General features: G+C 33.7%; 1 protein-coding gene across 2 annotated transcripts in view; it reads right to left on the bottom strand.

Moving 5' to 3' along the window:
* Positions 1–19,163, bottom strand: part of LOC145675647 (uncharacterized) — a 920,247-nt gene that overhangs the window by 35,615 nt on the left and 865,469 nt on the right. The window contains exons 19-21 of one of the 2 annotated variants that reach the window (XM_081746206.1): positions 11,380–11,601; positions 6,776–9,145; positions 3,319–3,949 (exon numbers count right to left, since the gene is read on the bottom strand). In XM_081746206.1, coding sequence (XP_081602332.1) covers positions 3,319–3,949; positions 6,776–9,145; positions 11,380–11,601 — 3,223 coding nt within the window. The remainder of the gene's footprint in view (positions 1–3,318; positions 3,950–6,775; positions 9,146–11,379; positions 11,602–19,163) is intronic. The other variant, XM_081746207.1, reaches the window with a different exon arrangement.

Below are 19,163 nucleotides of genomic sequence, written 5' to 3'. Positions count from 1 at the left end.
TACACTGAACTTAAAGTCACTGTCAGGAAATTAGCAAAACTTATTCGTATATTATTTTTTAAAAAAATCATGTTACAATTTTTCGAACTTTGAACACTAACGTGAAAAATTAATTTTAAATCCGCAATTCATCTTAGTAATGCTTACGTTTCAAAACTTTTGCCCAACTAATCTTTGCGAGGGAGCGTCATATCTAAATCTAAGATTATTGAAAAGTTATACTACTGCCTACCGCAGCAATCTGTGGACGTGCACGGTATAATGTGTTCACTAAAAACCTTCTTTTAAGTTATATTAGATTCAATTTCTACTGATTTTACATTTGAGGAATCTAATACGTGTTCCACTCCAGAAATAATAATAATAATAATAATAATAATAATAATAATAATAATAATAATAATAATAATAATAATAATAATAATAATAATAATAATAATAGAAATTGACCTTTCCTGAGTGAAATTAAAAGTAATTTTGAGTTACAAACTCAATTACTTTTGGGGGTGGCACGGTGGCTCAGTGGTAAAGCGCTTACTTTTAGTGGTAAAGTGCCTGAGGTCCCTGGTTCGATACCCGGCAAAGTAAGTTTGTGGTGGACAATATCGTGTCCGTGGATATTCTCGATTACTCCTGTTTCCTCCCATTTTCTCAACCCACCAACTTTTCCATAATCATTCATTTGTTTTTATTATCGTATCCCTTAGCCTAAAGGGCATAAGCGCAGGATATTAAACTAAAAGATTTCAATTTTTCGTCTCATTTTCAATTACTTTTGTGCTAAATTTATCTTACTCTGAAACATGAGCAATTTCACGATAAAAAAAAAGTTCATTTCTATCCTAAATTTAAGTTCATTTCTATCTTAATCTTTTCAAAGTAAGATTTTTCAGAAATGAACTATTTTGAATATATATTATGTCTATTATTATTATTATTATTATTATTATTATTATTATTATTATTATTATTATTATTATTATTATTATATTCCTTTCAAAAATTCTTACCTTCTTGTTCTTTATTACGCATGACATATTTATTCTATGACAATTTTACTTGGTCTTATAGCTTGCTTACAAGTTTATAATAATTACTTCACTATTGGAGAAATTATACTTAACATTAATTTTTTTTTTCTCCTCCATAGTATTCAAAACCTACGATAATTACTGTGATTATAACCAAATGTCGGATTTAGTTGACGTGTTGGCATGTTCAATATCACCAATTTATCTATCGCCTTGGTATATATTGCGGGTGACACCGGGCCTACTCATCGAAGTGTTTTGTATAACAGTTTGGTAAACTGTTCTGCACTTCCAAACTATGGCAGACATAGATGGACAATACTTGAGCTTATTTTGTAAGTCTGACGGATGTACAACAAAAACCACAACAACAACAAATAACAACAAAAATACAAATAGTAACAACGTGCATAATTATACATTGTATATGTCAGTAAATATTAAAAAGTGTTTAATTGTTCCTGTAGTCTAGGGTGACCAGACGTACTGATTTTCGCAGTACAATGCTGTTTTTCAAGGAACTGTCCTGCGTGTTGCGAAGACGCATAGAAAATCGAGAAATATCCTTCTTTTTTAAAATGTTCTTCGAAATGTCCTGAGTTAACTTATTTGCAAAATTTTAATGTTTCATTCTTTATTCACAACATTTTGAATTACATGCAGTTTTCCTGAATAATGAACTGTGCTGTATTTTTAACACTCCTCAAAAGATTAGGGAAGTAGAACAATCAACAAAACATTGCTTTGCAATACATTGTTTTTACTGAAAAGCACTTGTTGAGATATAGGTAATGTAGGAAAAGTTTCTTTTTCACCTTACAATAATGATGCCAACCAAGTTAGAAGTTGTGGGTTCCCTAGATGCTATAAGTTCCCTCGTGACGATCTAAATTTTCTCACATTCCAGGAAATAATACCACGCTTCGAAAATCGATAAAAAATAAAGTTTTAGTCCAACACGAAATTTCAGTGTATGTTCATAAAAATGAACCACTTTGTCATTCATCAAAGCATTTAGAGTTGTGTTGAATTCCTTCAATACTTTTGTTCAGTACTTTTCTTTAACCAAAAAACGAATGATTAGCTTAAAGTTAACGTTAAATTAAATAATGACATGCGTATTGCCGACGCAGTAAACTATCATATACTATTATATTTGTGTTCTACTTTTCGCTTGTCAGAATCTGGTCACATTAGTTTTCATTTCCATCTGATCACGGTATTTTTTTTCTCTGAAGTTATAACACCATAAGAAAACAAAACAAATAAAAGAATAAAAACTACACGTTTTCGCTGAATAATTCATCAGACAGCCAGAAGAAATTGGAAGGAAATAGATACTTTTAAAAAATATAATAACTGAAAACGCCATATTCTTTAGACATAAACTAAGTCGAGCTTGCAGTTTTCGTCCTTCTTATTTCTACGAGGGCTATGCAGAAAGTATCAGACGTTTTGGCCTATCACGGCAGTGGGTGGGGCTACAGAACGTTGATCTCAGAATGTTGCCACACTCAGTACGCATCCAGCTGTGGTAGCGTGAGAACTCTGACGCTCTTACTGTGCTTTCTGTGGTGTGTTACAATGTGCGCTGCATTAGAAAATCCCGCCTCTTGTGAGGTGCGTTCTGTGATTACGTTTTTGTTGGCAAGAATCCACAAGTCAATTGAAATCCATCGCCAACTGTGTGAAGCGCACGGACATGGAATAATGAATGAGTTTTTCATGACAACGCACGTCCACACACGGCCAAGCGTATCTGAGAACTCTTGGATGGTTTTCGATGGAAGGTGTTCGATTACCACCATACATCCCGGATTTGGCACCAAGCGACTACCACCTATTCCTAGCGATGAAGACATGGCTGACTACACAACGCTTTGATACTGACGCCGAGCTGCATTCCGGTGTAAGGCAGTGATTTAAATCACATGCGGCAGATCTCTACCGCGACGGTATTGAAAAACTTGTGCCACGGTATGATAAGTGCCTTGATTTGCATGACGATTATATGGAAAAATAATTTCAGAGTGTACCTTTCAAATATATATAAAATAAAATTTGGTTTGCTCATTCTGTTACTTTTTTCTTAGTTTCAAAACGTGTTACTATCTGGAGAGCCCTCGTATTTTGCAATAGTGAACCATTCTCTGATAAATACCCTTCTTGCTGCAAAATTCCTTTGTTCGAATAATATATGATTCTGCAACATATTCTATAATTATATACTATAAATTAAACCTATTTATCATTAAACCAGCTTTTATGAAATAAACAAAAAACTTACCTCGAAGAATTTAGGCTTTCAGATGATGATGATGATGATACTTTTGCAGTGGGTTGAGATCTGATACGTCGTTTGGGACTAGGCTTTCTCGGTGATCTATCTTTGCATGGGACCTCTAATAAAATGGTTGGGGATGCTGTGGGTTTTGTAGGGCTAGGGCTCTTACTCGCTTTGGTTCTTGTACTGTTGCGTCTCTCCCGTCTCCTACCGGTCTTTCGATGCATTTTGTTCGGACAGTCTGAGTGTAGAACTTCTGAACTTGGGCAGTCATAAAGGCCATCGGAATCTGTGTAAGGGAGTTCAGTCTTGTTCTTTCCATAAAAAAGTGGGGAAAACCTGCCAAAGCCAGTCTTATCACTAAGAGGGCTCTCACTTCTAGAACTAACGGGACTTAAATGCTTGTCACTGTCAACAGTTGTGGTTGAGTCCGCTTGAACAACAATCGACGGCAACTGCAGCGATGCCATGGCAAGTTTTGAGTCCAGGCTATCTCCCTTCATGGTCACCAGTTTCTTTCCATGTGGCTGTTTGGATTCCAAACTGAGGCTCTTTTGGATAAGGTTGGTATGGGCCTGCAGTCCAAGATTTATGATTGGCACTGCTAACGTCTTCCCATTTTCAAGCTCTTTTCCTGTTAGTAATGAAAGAAGAGTTAATTATCTACAGTACATCATGTAATAAAATATATCAAGGTAATTAGAAAAGAGATAATCCAATGTTTTCGATGTGTAGAACAGTAACTATTTCCTTATGTTTCTCCTGCAAATTATAAACTTGGAGAAATGATAGACAACATATTTATTTAAAGTGATTAACCAGTTAAAGTCTGCATTAAAAGAAAATACTCTCATGAATAAATAAATAAATAAATAAATAAATAAATAAATAAATAAATAAATAAAAGCTACTTAAAAAAGATTGTGAGTAAACACTTTAAGAAGTATCTAAGACAGGGTTACTTTGGACTTCAGGGGTTACTTTGCACAAACTATGAAAAAGAGTTGCACAGTCCTTTATCGGTAAAACCATGAACTGGAAACAGAAAGTTTCAACTGCCAGCGTAAGACAGAATACCTCACTGTAATTTGGCTATAATATTGAAGGTTAACATCCATTCTAATTACCGGAAAGGTTTCTTGTTGTAGAGGTGTGGAAAACAGTCGCTGTAAACGCCGAAAAAATTTGAAAGATATCACCTACAGTAATTTCAAGTCACTTTAGTGGAATACTACAGTCTGTAATAGGACTTTGAAGCAATAGTCGAAATTGAAATGTGAAACGTTCTGAAGTACACAAAATAAAACTGGGAGAAAGCTATTTTAGCCTCTAATCGGGGTTACTTTGCACCGGTCCAGAGTAACCCGTTAGATAGGAAATTTTACTACTTGTACCTCCTGTCTTCTAATTTTAGGTAAATTTCCTATTTAGGTAGATGCTAGAATGAATGTCTTGTTGAAAAATAAATTACGAACAGTGGATGATCCAGAAAAAATAGTTTAAGAGGTGTTTTGCTCAGAAAGGCTTCGGTTTTTTTTTTTTTTTTTTTTTTTTTTTTTTTTTTTTTTTTTTTTTTTTTAGAAGTCACTAAACTTTTTGAAAGGATTGAAACTTATACGTATAGACATGACTATAATGGTAGATTCTTTTAAAAGGAAATTCTGCTTAAGCCTGAAAGCCGAAAAGTTACATGCGATTTTCTTTAAAATTCCTTACATCTGGTGTTAAGTATATAAATTAAAATATTAATCTTGTATTACCTGATCATGGTTTTTAACAGGTTGACTGCCATGAGCATCATATGTTGTGCTCACCTTATTTTTCTGTGGGGCCATGAGCACCACATATGATGCTCATGCTCGATATCACAAATTACTAACCTATTCAGGTTCTTGAGCATTATATATGATGCTCATTGTCACAAATTACTGTGATACCATGAGCATGACATATGGTGCTCGGCTCCCATTGGTACATTTTCGGGAGAAGCAAAATATCGCGACAAAAATGTGACATGACTATCCATAATTGAGCCAAAGGTAAGAAGAAATTTATGGCCTCCTGAGAGTAGTACCCTCAAATCACCTTGGCAGTCAACCTGTTAAGTATTTGTTATGATTTTCTTTTTTAAAAAAATATCGAATAAATCATATTAACCTTTAGAAAATACTAAGAAGAATTTCACACCTTATGAACATTTTTTTTAAAAAAATCCCTATAAGTATCACATATTGTTCTATTAAAGTAATTAAAAGATCTACTACTTCAGCTGAAGGATACTTTGATCAGCTAAACATTCTTCATAAAAAAGGCACAAAATCAGAATCAAATCCAGATTCAGGCAATTTGGATAAAACTGTGATGAAATGAAATCTTTTAGTTTAACGTCCCACAAGTATACCCTCTAGGTTAAGGGAGACAAATGGTTAAAGTAAGTGAATGATGATGGAAAAAATGGTGGAATACGGATGTGGGAATAAACAGGATTATCCAAACAAAAATCCACCGACACGGTGTTGTCCGCCACAAACTTACTTGGGCGGGGATCGAACACCAGAGGTAAGCGCTCTACCACTGAGCCACTATGCCCCCAAAATTTGATATAAATATAGAATATGAATATTAAAAAAAATGCCTATGAATTAAAATTGAACTTTTTTGAATAACAACGAGAAAATGCATTACTGTGAAACAAACAAAAGATTAAATAAAATTAGCGGAAAAGTAGATATTGATTTTTTAAATGTTATACAAGGTTTTGCAGTATTTTAGAAGTATTATTTAAAACTACTTCAAGTTTTGAGAAGCTAGTTTTCTAAATTACAGAGTTCATCTAACACATTGGTGAAAAATAAAAATTAAAAATCAGTGGCGGATCTAGGCCGAGGGGCCTAGCCCCCCAGTTTTCAGAGTAACGAAAAATGATTTAAACTATTATTTATATATTTTTGAAAGTTTATAGTAAGCTCATAATATATTTACCACAGTCTGGATTCTGGCAGGCACCCCCAGTTTTTACTTTCTAGATCCGCTACTATTAAAAACGATAGTTGAAAAAGTATTTCTAATACAGATGGCTGGAAATCTTGGAACCACAGTTTGGCCGACAATTCGAGCTTTTAAAAAAAATTCCAAAAGGGTAAGCCAAATGAAGACCTACGGAACTGCAGACTTAATGTAGTGGGGGGAGGGGAGGGTAGTGCCTATATACAAGCTTGGAAAGTTATGCAAGATACAAACCACACAACAAACTAGTTATACTTCGTGATTCAATCAAATCGCAAAATATGTATTATTAATTACAATTTTAAGACTTACACTGTCTGATATTCGTGCGTCTTTTTTAAAAAAAAATAAAATATTATAATATGAGGGAAATTGTAAGCATTGATATCAAGTATTTTAAAAATTGTGAGTAGTCTTGTGACACTAATATGTTGAAAAAACATGGTATGCTTACCTATAAATACTTCCAATTCTTTGGCACTTTTGAGCTCACCATCTTCGATTTTTTCTTCTAAATGATCCGTCCCTATTCCTTCATCGTTAGATTCATTGTCTACTGTGGAATCATGTTCAATAGGTTCAATGAGAGGATCATCTGACATTGTTTCAGAATCTGAGCGGAAACGCATTTGATTACAATCTGTCCTTTCATTTTCAGGAGCTGCACTACTGTCGTCAATGTTAGGAGTTCGGAGCAATGGTGAAGGCCTTCTAGGCCATACTTGGGGCACTTGAGGCAGGTGATGGTTTGGTCCAACTGTAGAACCCGGTGTAGGAGGATCTTCCACTTCTGAGGGACATAAAGGATTATTAGAACCACATCTCGATGGACCGGGACTTGCCATGGAACTGTATCCAGAAGAACTAAGGTTCGATTCGGAAGCAGTTCTATCTGCACGTGAGCACATTGAAAATGGACTTAAATATGACATCCCTGTTGCCGCTTTTACTATCGGAGAATCGGTATCTGACTCTGCTTCACTCATGTTGGTAGTTACAGTAATTACAGGAGGTCCACATGGAAGATCTAGTGAGTTGGGTTTATCAAAATCTTTCAGTAAGCGTTTTGATAATCCTTTTATCTTATTTTTAACTTGAGCTGCTTGGTTGGGATCTAGTGAAGGAAAAGTAAAAGCTGAAGCTTCTACGTTGGCTGGATCGTGCCCTGTTATCCCTGACGGCAATTTTTCATGATGTAATGATAGGCGTCGCGGTGGAGGTGACCCTAGCATATGACTTCTTAGTATTGGATTACACTTTGTTGGCGATGATTCGGATATAGTTAGTAATGGAATAACGGGACTGGTGGGGCAACCTTCTTCACTATCACAACCTTTCCCAGATTTGCACATATTAGTAATATCGTGTTTTTCCAACGCTGTGTGAACAGTTATCTGAGCATTAGGTGAATTTGATATTGGTTCTTTACACCCGATAAGTGGTGAAATTACTGGAGATGTCTTGTCATCTAATAATGCACAAGGAATTGATTCATCCATAAGAGTTTTTGATTCGGGTTCTTTTACACCAGGTATATCAGATGTTGGATCTATGTCATTACATATGATAAGCGGTGGAGGTAAAGGAGGCGGCTTGGTCTTAAGTTTTGGTGAATTGAGTACTTTAGTCGCCGAAGTCTTTTCCCCTGGCTGATCTTTCGGAATTTTCGTTGAATTGTTATTTCCAGGATTGTTGTCACTGTTGGACTTTTGTTTGGCACTCTCATCTGCTTCATCTTCAGATGTAACAGTTGTGATAGATATTTGGGGAACGATGAAGCTTCCCTTATCATCTGTATTCACAACTTCTATCCTGATTGACGTTTCTTTGAGGCCGTCTGAATCATCTTCTGAATCTGCATTAGCGTCTGTAACCATAGAATGTAGGTCGGTCTTACCACGTGGGAGCAATGGTGTTGGAGTCGGTGATGGTGAGGGTGTGGAGAGAGGGGTTGGTACCTCTTTGATAGGAGACAAACATTTGCTGTAATCAACAGTTGGGATCTCAAGTAGAATTGTTGGTGGATGCAGAAGATTACTACTGACAGCTGTCTTTTGAGCACTCAAAGGATCAAGAACAGGCACTTCAATCGTATTGCTGGGTTGAGCTGTAGTAGTTGAGAACAATGGCGAATCGGGTGTCGATAGTGGCGTAGGAAAACCAGATGAATCTTCTGCATCAGATCCTTGAGGACTCGAAGGGTTGGAAGCTGGTACCTTGCTGGAAGTGAAATTTCTAAACATAGCTAAAATCGAATCAGCACTTGAGATTTTTGTCACACGACCTTTGTTGTAACCAAGTAGCTTCCGTTTGCATAGATCTGGCGTAGTTAGTGTATCAGAACTAGACACATCAGCAATATCACTTGCACTTCCTTGAGTGCTGCTTGTGCTATTGGGAGAAGTATCTCGTCGTTTTAAAGTGAAATGTGTGCATTTCTCAAATGCTGGAGAAGGTGGGGTGCTAGATGACCTTGGAGGGTCCATATTCATGTCAGAACCAGACGAACTGATCTCAGCAGACACCTTATCCAACAATTTAGCGAAAGTCACTTTCTTCTCCAATCTGTTTTCTGGACGAGGTGGTGCAGATGGTTGTCCACTAAAAGCTGTTTCTTTTTCTTCTCCTTCTGTTTTCTCCTCTTTCTTCTTGTCTGCTTCTTGTACCTTCTTCTCACTAAGCTGTATTAATTCTCCTAAACTGACTTTTCTTGGTTTCTGAGTAGTTGGTGGCGTAACTAATTGCTGCAATATTTGCTTCTTCTCAGCAATGTTTTTCTTGGTAGGTGTCGAATTGTTCCGCTTCTTTCGTGGTGATGGTGATCCTACAAATAAAAGAATATCATTAATATAATATATTCTTGTATAATATCCTCAACGAGATTCTTAAAAAAATTACCATGATCTTTTTATAATTACTCACTTCTTTTGAATTTTCATTTATTCGAACACTATGAGTAAAATTTATTTATCTTGATTGATACAAGTCAATTCTACGATTCACTTCAAAGTATATGAATTTTACATTAAACTATTGGGGTGATTGAACAGTAAGTAATACGAAATATGTGAGAACTCATGGTGTAGGTGACTTTAAAATAAATATATATATATATATTACACGTTTCTAAACATTTCTCAAACAAATCTGACTGATACAATGAGTTTTATCTGGTTGTAAGTTCATAAAATTTTAAGTTAACTTAAATTTTTTGGCGTACGTTAAGATTGGTATTTACATCATACAATACACAAAATTAGGAATATGATATAGAGGTACTCAGGTACATAATTCTCTATGTAAATATTTACGAAGTATTTTAAGATATAACTTTATATATAAGATTTAGAAAGTTATGAGCATAGAGCGAACTAATAACATTGAAAGATTATGTTACATTTAATACGAAGAGGGAATACTAGTACGGTGTTGGTTATAGGAAACAGACTAGAAAAGAGAAAATAACGAATAGTAGAGTGAGGAAGAATAGTGTAGAAAGTAATTAACAACCATTAGTCTTATGTTTAAGTTAACTATCAAATATGGAGAAATTAATATCTATTTTTAAAAGATCTAACCTCAAAAAATACCACATATTTCTATAAAATAATTATTCGTAATACACTGTACAATCAACGTCGTTGATGCTATGAATACAATAGTTATTATATTAATTCAATTTTCTCTTAAAAAAGCACGGTCATTTTTTCTCGCATTTAATTATTGTGCATGATCTTCTCGTATCATATGCAGTCAAGGTTTACTTCTAGATAATTAATTTTCATCTCCTGATTATTCTGTGAAATAATATTGTAAGGATCCCCACCTTTCATTGCGAGCACATGTTACCCATACAACATGTGCTATTGTTTACAATCACCAGTACAAGCGGACAATACACATGAAGTAACCAGGAAGACACGAAGCCAGCACGATGGGACCCGAGGAGGAACGACCCACCCAGAAATCACCTATAAAAATGGACCCGAAGACGAAAGAAGTATCAGTTGACCAATCAGCTGATCGCTTAACCTACACCTACATCTGAGGTCGCCCTGGACGAAGGAGTATTACCTTGCCCAAATCCCTGGAGCCTGCCATGAGCTAAGCAGATTCCCAACTACAACCTAAACCTCTGGAGGTTGCCATGAGCTAAGAGGTTTCCGTGCAGAACAATTCCTTCCTTCACCTTGCTTGTTGTAAGGAAGATTCTGATATATTCTCTTTGTAGATACAGACCGTTTTGTAATATTCCATAAATAAATTCGGTAAAGGGATAAAATCCTGGACTATTATTATCTCTACCTAATAGACATTACAATATTTTAAATATTTATGTTACACACTTATCATTAATACAAAAATATTTTATATCCTATAAGGAATGACACTACTTCACGGAAAGCCTCATTAACACACTGCTACTTTTTAGTTATCGTCGAAAGATTAAGTTAGAGCGTACTACATAAAATTCTAGATTCCAATAATCGGATTGGAAAATATAAAAGTTTCAATATTGTGGAAAAATAAATGTGCTTTCATTTTTCTTCAAAAGTAGGAATGAAAAAGATATTACCGATATCTCCAGATGAAATTCAAAATTTTCTTATTATATTTCATTTCCAACTACTGGTAATAAAATTTGTTAAGGAGATCATGGTAACCATAAGAGGCTTGTTGAAGATTCTTTTTCTTTAATAATAATTAACTATTTTGACGTAATAACAACAAATAATGTAACCTCCACTTAATCACTAATACCATTTAGAAATGAAGGGAGATCACTAAAGCCGAAAGAAATAACTACAAAGCTTTTGGAATAAAGAACTAGTCATAGAAAAAAAAGACAACAAACACATGAACTTATCCTTGAAAGAAAACAATAGTAGAGTTTCCAAGATATGTTCATGTAAGGGAAAAGAAGTTATTGATATATAAAAATACTATACAAGAGAATGAAGAAAAGTATGGATACAAAGTATAGGGTGCTACACAACACTACAAGCCCACAGACTATGGCACACAGGAAACACCGAGCTTTAGCAGGCCTGGCCTTACTTCTCGGCGGCTTAAGCAAATCATCCAAGCTAAAAGTTCGTGCGGTCGCATTGCCATGTGGGCTGGTAGGAACGGCCGAGGTGAGACTAAGAAGTGAAGGTTTGCGAATACCCAGGCGTCCGAAGAGGGTACGAGGGCATGGCTGCGGACTTGGTGCTACAGTTGCTCCAGTTGAGCTCAGCTGATCTCGAACAGAAGGTGCCCTGCCATGTGGAAGCGTGCCTGAAACAGAGACTACAACCTCAGCACTAATGCAAACAAAGGTCAAATCAATATACACTAGCACACTCACTCACTAGCACGGCGCTAACAGTGTTAAATTGATGAACAAACACATGCATAAATCAGCCTCTGAAGATTTTTAAATTTTGACTCATAATTATTGTAGTATTTGATTTAGAGGTTGAAATGTTCAACTTTCTTACTTAGTTACTCAAAACTAACTCAAGCATCAATAAAATAGAGAATAAATATTAAATTTTGATAAATAAGACTTTTGGTATTCCATCCATGTTTATTTTATTTAACTGACGCTTCAAACACACTGACGAAGCTTATGTTATTATCAGAATTATGCATTAAATCACTAGATATGATTAATGTATATAGTAATTTGGCTAATTATATGTTATGAAATTAAATCTTAAACTTAAGTTATGTCCTGTGTGCTTGTGAAGACGAATGACAAATAAAAGTGGAATTATGAAACACTTTTAAGTAAACACAAGAAATAGATTTCAAACCTTAGAATGTAATGTTTAGTTCTTTTTAGCACAAAAGATAGTGAAACAATATAGAGGACGCATTGTATTTATTTTCTTTGCAGATTTTGAAATGCTTTTTTGAAACTGGAAGACTTCGAGATTGTACTGATATCATACGTTCTTCGTAAACTATTTTAAAGTAGCTCTTGTAAAAATTAAAAATTAAAATACAAGCACGGAACTATACAGTTCCAAACACTTGCTCCACTGTAAATTTATGAGTAAAGAGAATACTGACAAAAATGATTGTAACAACTAAATCAAGAAAAAAATATAATATTGATTGTTTGGACAATACTGTTAACATTTTGAATGCAAAAACTAATTGAAATTTCGGGAAAGATTGCTTCAAGTTTAGGAAATATTACTACGAAACCCAATAAAGATTTTGTGATATTCACAGCATTCGGCTAACTTATTTACTTACATCAACTACGAGAGATTCCATTACTCTTATATAGCTTAGGAAATTTAGAAGAATAATGTACTGTAACTATTCTATCCATACTTTAAACAAAACTTCTTTCCATATTTTAAACTAAACTTCTTTCCATACTTTAAACTAAACTTCTTTCCATACTAAAGTAAACTTCTTTCCATACTTTAAACTAAACCTTTCCATACTTTAAACTAAACTTCTTTCCATACTTTAAACTAAACTTCTTTCCATACTAAAGTAAACTTCTTTCCATACTTTAAACTAAACTTTTTTCCATACTTTAAACTAAACACAACAACACATTGAGCAAGTCTGTGTCATATAACCACGTAACAGTTTTCAATATAATAACTGTTTTCATTAGACGGCTTCCAAGAAGGAGTCTGATGAAGACACAGTTATTGTGTTGAAACTGTTAACTGTTACGTAATTGTGTGTGTGTTTTTTTTTTTTTTTTTTAATATATGATATCACATAGCCTGACTCAGTGTGTTGTTGTGTTTGGTTTAAGAATAATGTAACACTAGGCACTTGGTTCAGTGGTTGAAACACAAGAATATTACTGAAATATTCTCAATCTTGATGAATTCCTACCTTCAAAATTGAAACATTTTCAGTTCCAATTTTATTAGACAGTACTCTATAGGTATTTTTGTAATCAAAGTGCATTTGTTGTTGGGAAGCGAGGGAAAAACACTCTGTGTATATATACTATATATACATATACTATGATTATAACTTTCGTGGAATATATTCCAGATGAATTTGTATTATTTTACAAATAATTTCGTTCTTCTTAGTTTATTTTGAATGAAAAAATTGTTACCTATTAGTTTTTGTTTTCGGATTTTCATAATACAAAGAAAAGCTAAGAAGTATTTCGTAGAAAGCATGACAAAAAGAAAATACAAACATAAGTGAAATCAAATATTTTGACCTCGGCGCCGATGTCTCCTTTAAATATAAATCAATTAATTATTTTGAATACACTTTGATAACAAGAGAAGAAAAAAAGAATAGTTGGATATTAGTACATATATACTTTCTTATATTGATTACTAATGATAGAACATTATCAAATTATTCAATAAACTTTGTTATCTTTGCTTTACAAGTAGTTTTCAGTAGATGCTAACATCTTTGTAACTACAACGTATTAAAGAAACCTTCAGAGGCTGAGCTTTAGACTGATAACTTATACGAAAAATACACACACACAGTGAAGATGTCAACATTCTAACATAAACGTTAGGATATTACTAGGATTAATAAAAAAAACAAATAATTAAAACAATATTTATATTCAGTAAACACAATACGGAATTTTATTTTAAAAAAAAGAGAGAATCAGAAGTAATTAGTCATATTCAAATGTCTGTCAAGTCAAACAAAGTCTAAGTTTAGTAGTTAAATGAAATCTCAAATTATTTGAATAATGAACTGAATTAAAGGTACAATTAAAGTTATGCTAGCAACGTCACATTCTTTCTTGTTTTATAGCAGTGTTTATTTCTCTTTTATGAATATTTAAGACATATTCCGCAACATTGTTCACACAATTTTATTTGATTTTTAAATGATTATATATTTGAGTGTGAGATGAATAAACTAACCCTTCACCTAAAATATACAGGGTGTTACAAAAAAGGTATCACAATATTTTGTGAACAGATTCCTCACATCAATAAGGAAAAAAAAGTTCATATGGACCTCTGCTCAAAACTGGATAGTTTCGGAGTTATTGGGTACCGAAAACATGAAACAAGTGAACTTCAAAAGTTCATAGCTCCAGTTACTACGGGATCTATCGTAGTCGGGTCAAGACATCACTGAAGAACTGGTATGGGAACTATCCAAATATCCTTATTTAAGAATGTTCCAGTACTTGCACACCAATTTCTAGAGAGGTGGATAGAGAGTGATCAAGTACTCCCAAACAACCTCTCTAAAACTGATTGTGCAAGTACCGGAGGTTCTGCAAGATGGATGTTTGGATAATTCACATACTGCTTCCTCAGTGCTGTCTTGACTCGATTATGATCGATCCTATAGTAGTAAAACTATGGACCTCTAAAGTTCATTTCTTCACTTTTTTGGCACCCTGTAACTACGAAACTATGCTCTCTCGACCATAAGTCCGAATGAACTTCTTTTTTTTTTTTTTTTTAATTTTCATGTGAGTAATTTCTTCCCAAAATATTCTGACAAATGTTTGTAACACTTTGTATGTCACACACTAGCCAATTAAATACTATACAAGCGTGTGTTAGTATTTTAATAAAATCCTATCTATCTTGTGTATCTATTACATTAACTGATAACATTTTGTTTACTTTCCGGCTACGTAAGTACATTTTAATGTTTGAATCCATATTTGAAGCTGCGTGCTATTTGTATGGTATTTAGTAAGACATTCAATTTGTGTTATGTGTTTTGGGGTTAAACCTTTAAATGTAGACATTAATAAGAAAATAGCTTGCTAAATAGTACATATATAATGAATTGTTCATTGTGTGTATTACATATAATTATTGATTATTTGTGTAATGTACTATGAATAAATGACGTCATATTACGCCGTGGAATAAAACAAAACAATTTGTAATGTGCAAAAATAATTTTAAGTATATTATTTGAAATGTTTAGAGGCATCTTTATAAACGTATGTTTTGAAATTTGCAGTAGTACTTCAATTATTATTAAACTCAATGCCCTGTAAAACCCCAAAAAATTGATAAGTTTTAAATAATTGCTTCTTTTTAACCATAACCATATTATATTTACTGACATTTCAATACTTCTGATTCTCAATAAATAATATCATTACTGAAAATAACGTAGACGTACAGACAAATATTAAAAAATAAATTAATTAAAGAATAAACATACATGTAATATAAGGAATTCCTTCACAACTATCTGTACATTTATATTAATACTAACGTACATAATATAATCTTTCTCTTTTCAGACGTTACTTAAAGTTCTTATACTTTATGACACTGTAATTAATACAGTAAAACTTCAATTTTGTGCTGTGTTTTATATCAAATAAAGGAAACTATTCATTATGGAAAATTATACTGACTACATATGAGCAATTAGAGATTTTTTTTAAAAAAAATCGATTAGGCATTAACTAATTATTTCATTTTAGGTTACAATGTAGATTACTGTTTGTATTCCTGACAAGCAGGTAGACATGAATACTATTAGAATAACATATTTATCATAATAAATGTGACTGAACTACTCTTACAATTCTTTTCAGTATTTGTACGAGATTTTACACCCGTAAGTAAAGAGATATATTGGAATAACATTGAAAAACCCACTGCAAGACTCATCATCATAGGTATTCTGCCATTATTGACAGGTCATTTGCTACAACTGAGAAACTTCCATGTTCCACAGTCTACCGCTAACCTCTTCGCCTTCACGTACGACTTTTCTGTTTTGTTATCATCCATTAATTGTAGTCTCCTTCGCCCCCTCCCTCTTTTTCGTGCCAGCATAACTTCTAGCACGTTCCTTATTATTCAGTTCCTTCTCATCCAATCTCCCAACCAGTTTCTCTTCTTTTTAATAATATCTAAAATTGTTCTTTTCTCCCCTACCATTTCTAACACTCTCTCATTCGTTTTCTGTTCGACCTAGCTAATTCGCACCATTCTTCTCCACACCCACATTTTAACAGCTTCCAGTCACTTCTCATCATTCTTACTTAATGTCCATGTTTCTGACCCATACAGCACAATACACCATACGAAGCACTTTATGAGTCTCTTTTCTCAACTCTTGATTCAAGGTCCCATAAAATAGTATTTTCTTCCTCCTAAAGGTTTCTTTCGCCATTCCTATCCTTACTTTTATTTCACGTTTACATTCATATCATTATTAATAATACTATACAGGTATCAAAACTAGTCTCATCTGTTCTATTTTCTCCCCTCCGATTTCTATATTTGACACCGACCCCTTCGTTCTAATTACCATGGCTTTTGTTTTTCTAACACTTATTTTCATCCCATATTCTTCACAGATCTTCCCTAATTTTTCTAACATCTTAGACTGATAGACTGCAAGACTGATGGAGCGAAAATCCCGATCACCTCCCTTTCGCTAAATAGATTCTCTACCGTTTGAGCTAGCAATGACATCATATAGAAAATTTATCGTGTATCTCATAGCTGAACATTTGCTAAGCAAGAAAATATCTTGTCTTTAATTCCCGTTAGTTTAGTTGATCAGACCTTTCTCTGTATTTTTACCTTAAACTGTTAGCATTATTGGGAAAGATCTTTTCTAAGAAAGAACTTTGTTTTGTCAACGGATATTTTTGTGAAAAGAACGCGTACTATTTATAGTTCCTTTCTTAAAACAAAATAAATATTTTTCCTTTCTTATTTATTAAAAAGGGACGAGGTATTTTTGTAATTTTAAACATTGGTTTCATTTCTTTAGAGACAACTAGCTAGAAAGTACTGTAGAAAATCTGAGGACGAGAGATTATTTGTATATAGAGGGTATTTCGAATTAAGGAATACTACTTATTTTTTGCATGAAATATGCATTTTGAAGATAAAGAATCAAGTTTGTATGTAACTGTACTCACTTTTAAAGCTGGTTTTATATATTTCAAACTATGGTTTTATATGTTATATTTTCTTTGAAAATAAAACAATAATCGCAATTCTGAACTTATCTGTGCATTTTCAATATACGAGTAGCAACGTAATTGGAATAATTTTGCATCTAGAGTACATATAGTATTATAATCTTAAATTATGTTCAGTATGAATTATGAACTGTTATTTTAATTCATTCAAGAATATGAAATATATAGTGTTCATGGTCTAATTTGGACTACAGTAAGTTAGTTTTTTCCATTTTATGAATAATATACTGTTATGTAAATTAATAAAGAATTAATAAAATCATGTACCTTGGTATATTTGTGTCTTATTTAAGTGTGAAAATTTCGTTGTGATCCTGACATCTTCTTCCAGACATGCACCTTGAATTACTTGTTGAGTTACTGGTATACTACATTTTTAATGTTGTATCTTCTTCTTCCAACCACAATTCTATTTCTTAACACTCCACAAATATAAACAGGGACTTCAATACTAACGGAGTAGACTAAATGCTATTTAAATCAATGATAAAAGCATTAATGCGTACAGTATAAAGAATTACGGTATTTTCAAATACCACATTGTCACCTTACAAATGTTGCCAACACTATTTGTGCATGCTCATCTTTTTAAAGAACTACACAAATAGTATTGGGAACATTGTCAGATATCGATGTGGTATTTGAAAATAACACAGTTCTTTATACTGTATGCATTAGTATTTCTACCATTAATTCAAAATATCTTTAGTCTACTACGCCAGTATTTGAAGATTGTTTCTATGAGGGAAGATCATAAACTAAGGTTATAAAGCCGATATTTCAGGAATTTCGTCTGTTATACAGAAATGAGGAGCGTGCGATAATTTTAATACATGGAGTTGGCAACTGTGTAGAGTCTCTGCCACCCGTTACCTATGGTGCTAGTTGTAGGTAGACATAAATAGCGACTCGTTTGGAAAACTGGTTTCGCGAAGAAGTCTGCTCAGTTATTCGATTTATGTGGGCGAAACATGTAAGCGCAGCTGAAATTTACCGGCAGCTAGAAGATGGTTTACGGAGAGACTGTAATTTCTCGTCAACATGTCTCAGAATGGTGTCAAAAGTTTGCGGCTGGTAGAGAAAACGTCACCCACTTTCGCTGGGATATCATTGACCACCCTCTCTACAGCCCAGATCTCGCTCCAAGCGGCTTTCACCTGTTCCGCAATTGAAGAAGCACCTAGGAGATGCTCATCTCGCTTCAGACGAGGAGGTGAAACACTTCATGACAACGTGTCTGAACTCACAAGGACAGGATTTTTATTAGGAGGGAATTTTCAAACTCATCCCACTATGCGACAAGTGTCTCAACCGATATGGAGACTATGTAAACAAAAAAAAATCTAATGTATGTGCTATCAGGTAGCTGTATTGGTTACATGAAACATTATATACACGTTGAACTACAGGCTTTGTAACCTCACTTTCCGATCACTTGTCGTATTTGTGGAGTGTTAAGAAATAGAATTCCGGTTAGAAGAGGAGGACACAACGTAAAAAATGTGATGTAACAGCAACTCAACAAGTAATGCAAGATGCACATTCGGAAGATGTCAAGATGAGATCAACATTTTCACGATTAAATCAAGCAGAAATACGCTAAAGTACGTGATTTTATTACTGCTTTATTGAGATGAACTAAAGTTCTTCAATCACGAGCGATCTTACATATTACATTAGAGCCACTAATCTATTAAGGTCTAGCCTAAATTTGTTGAGGTCTATTAAGGAGATAACAATTAAATATTACTAGTTGGTTTAAAATATTGAATTCACATGCTCATAAGGCTTGTGTAAATACGCGTAATATGTAATCTCAAGTAATTATGGTCACTTGCTAGATGAATACATGGACGTAAACTAAAAATTCTTATATCGCGTATGTCGTTTGATAGAAAAAAAA

Source organism: Thermobia domestica, chromosome 18 (genome assembly GCF_964235325.1).
Source record: "Thermobia domestica chromosome 18, izTheDome1.hap1.1, whole genome shotgun sequence".
Taxonomy (NCBI): domain Eukaryota; kingdom Metazoa; phylum Arthropoda; class Insecta; order Zygentoma; family Lepismatidae; genus Thermobia; species Thermobia domestica.
The sequence above is the reverse complement of the archived record's forward strand: the minus strand, read 5'-3'. Positions and strand labels throughout refer to the sequence as shown.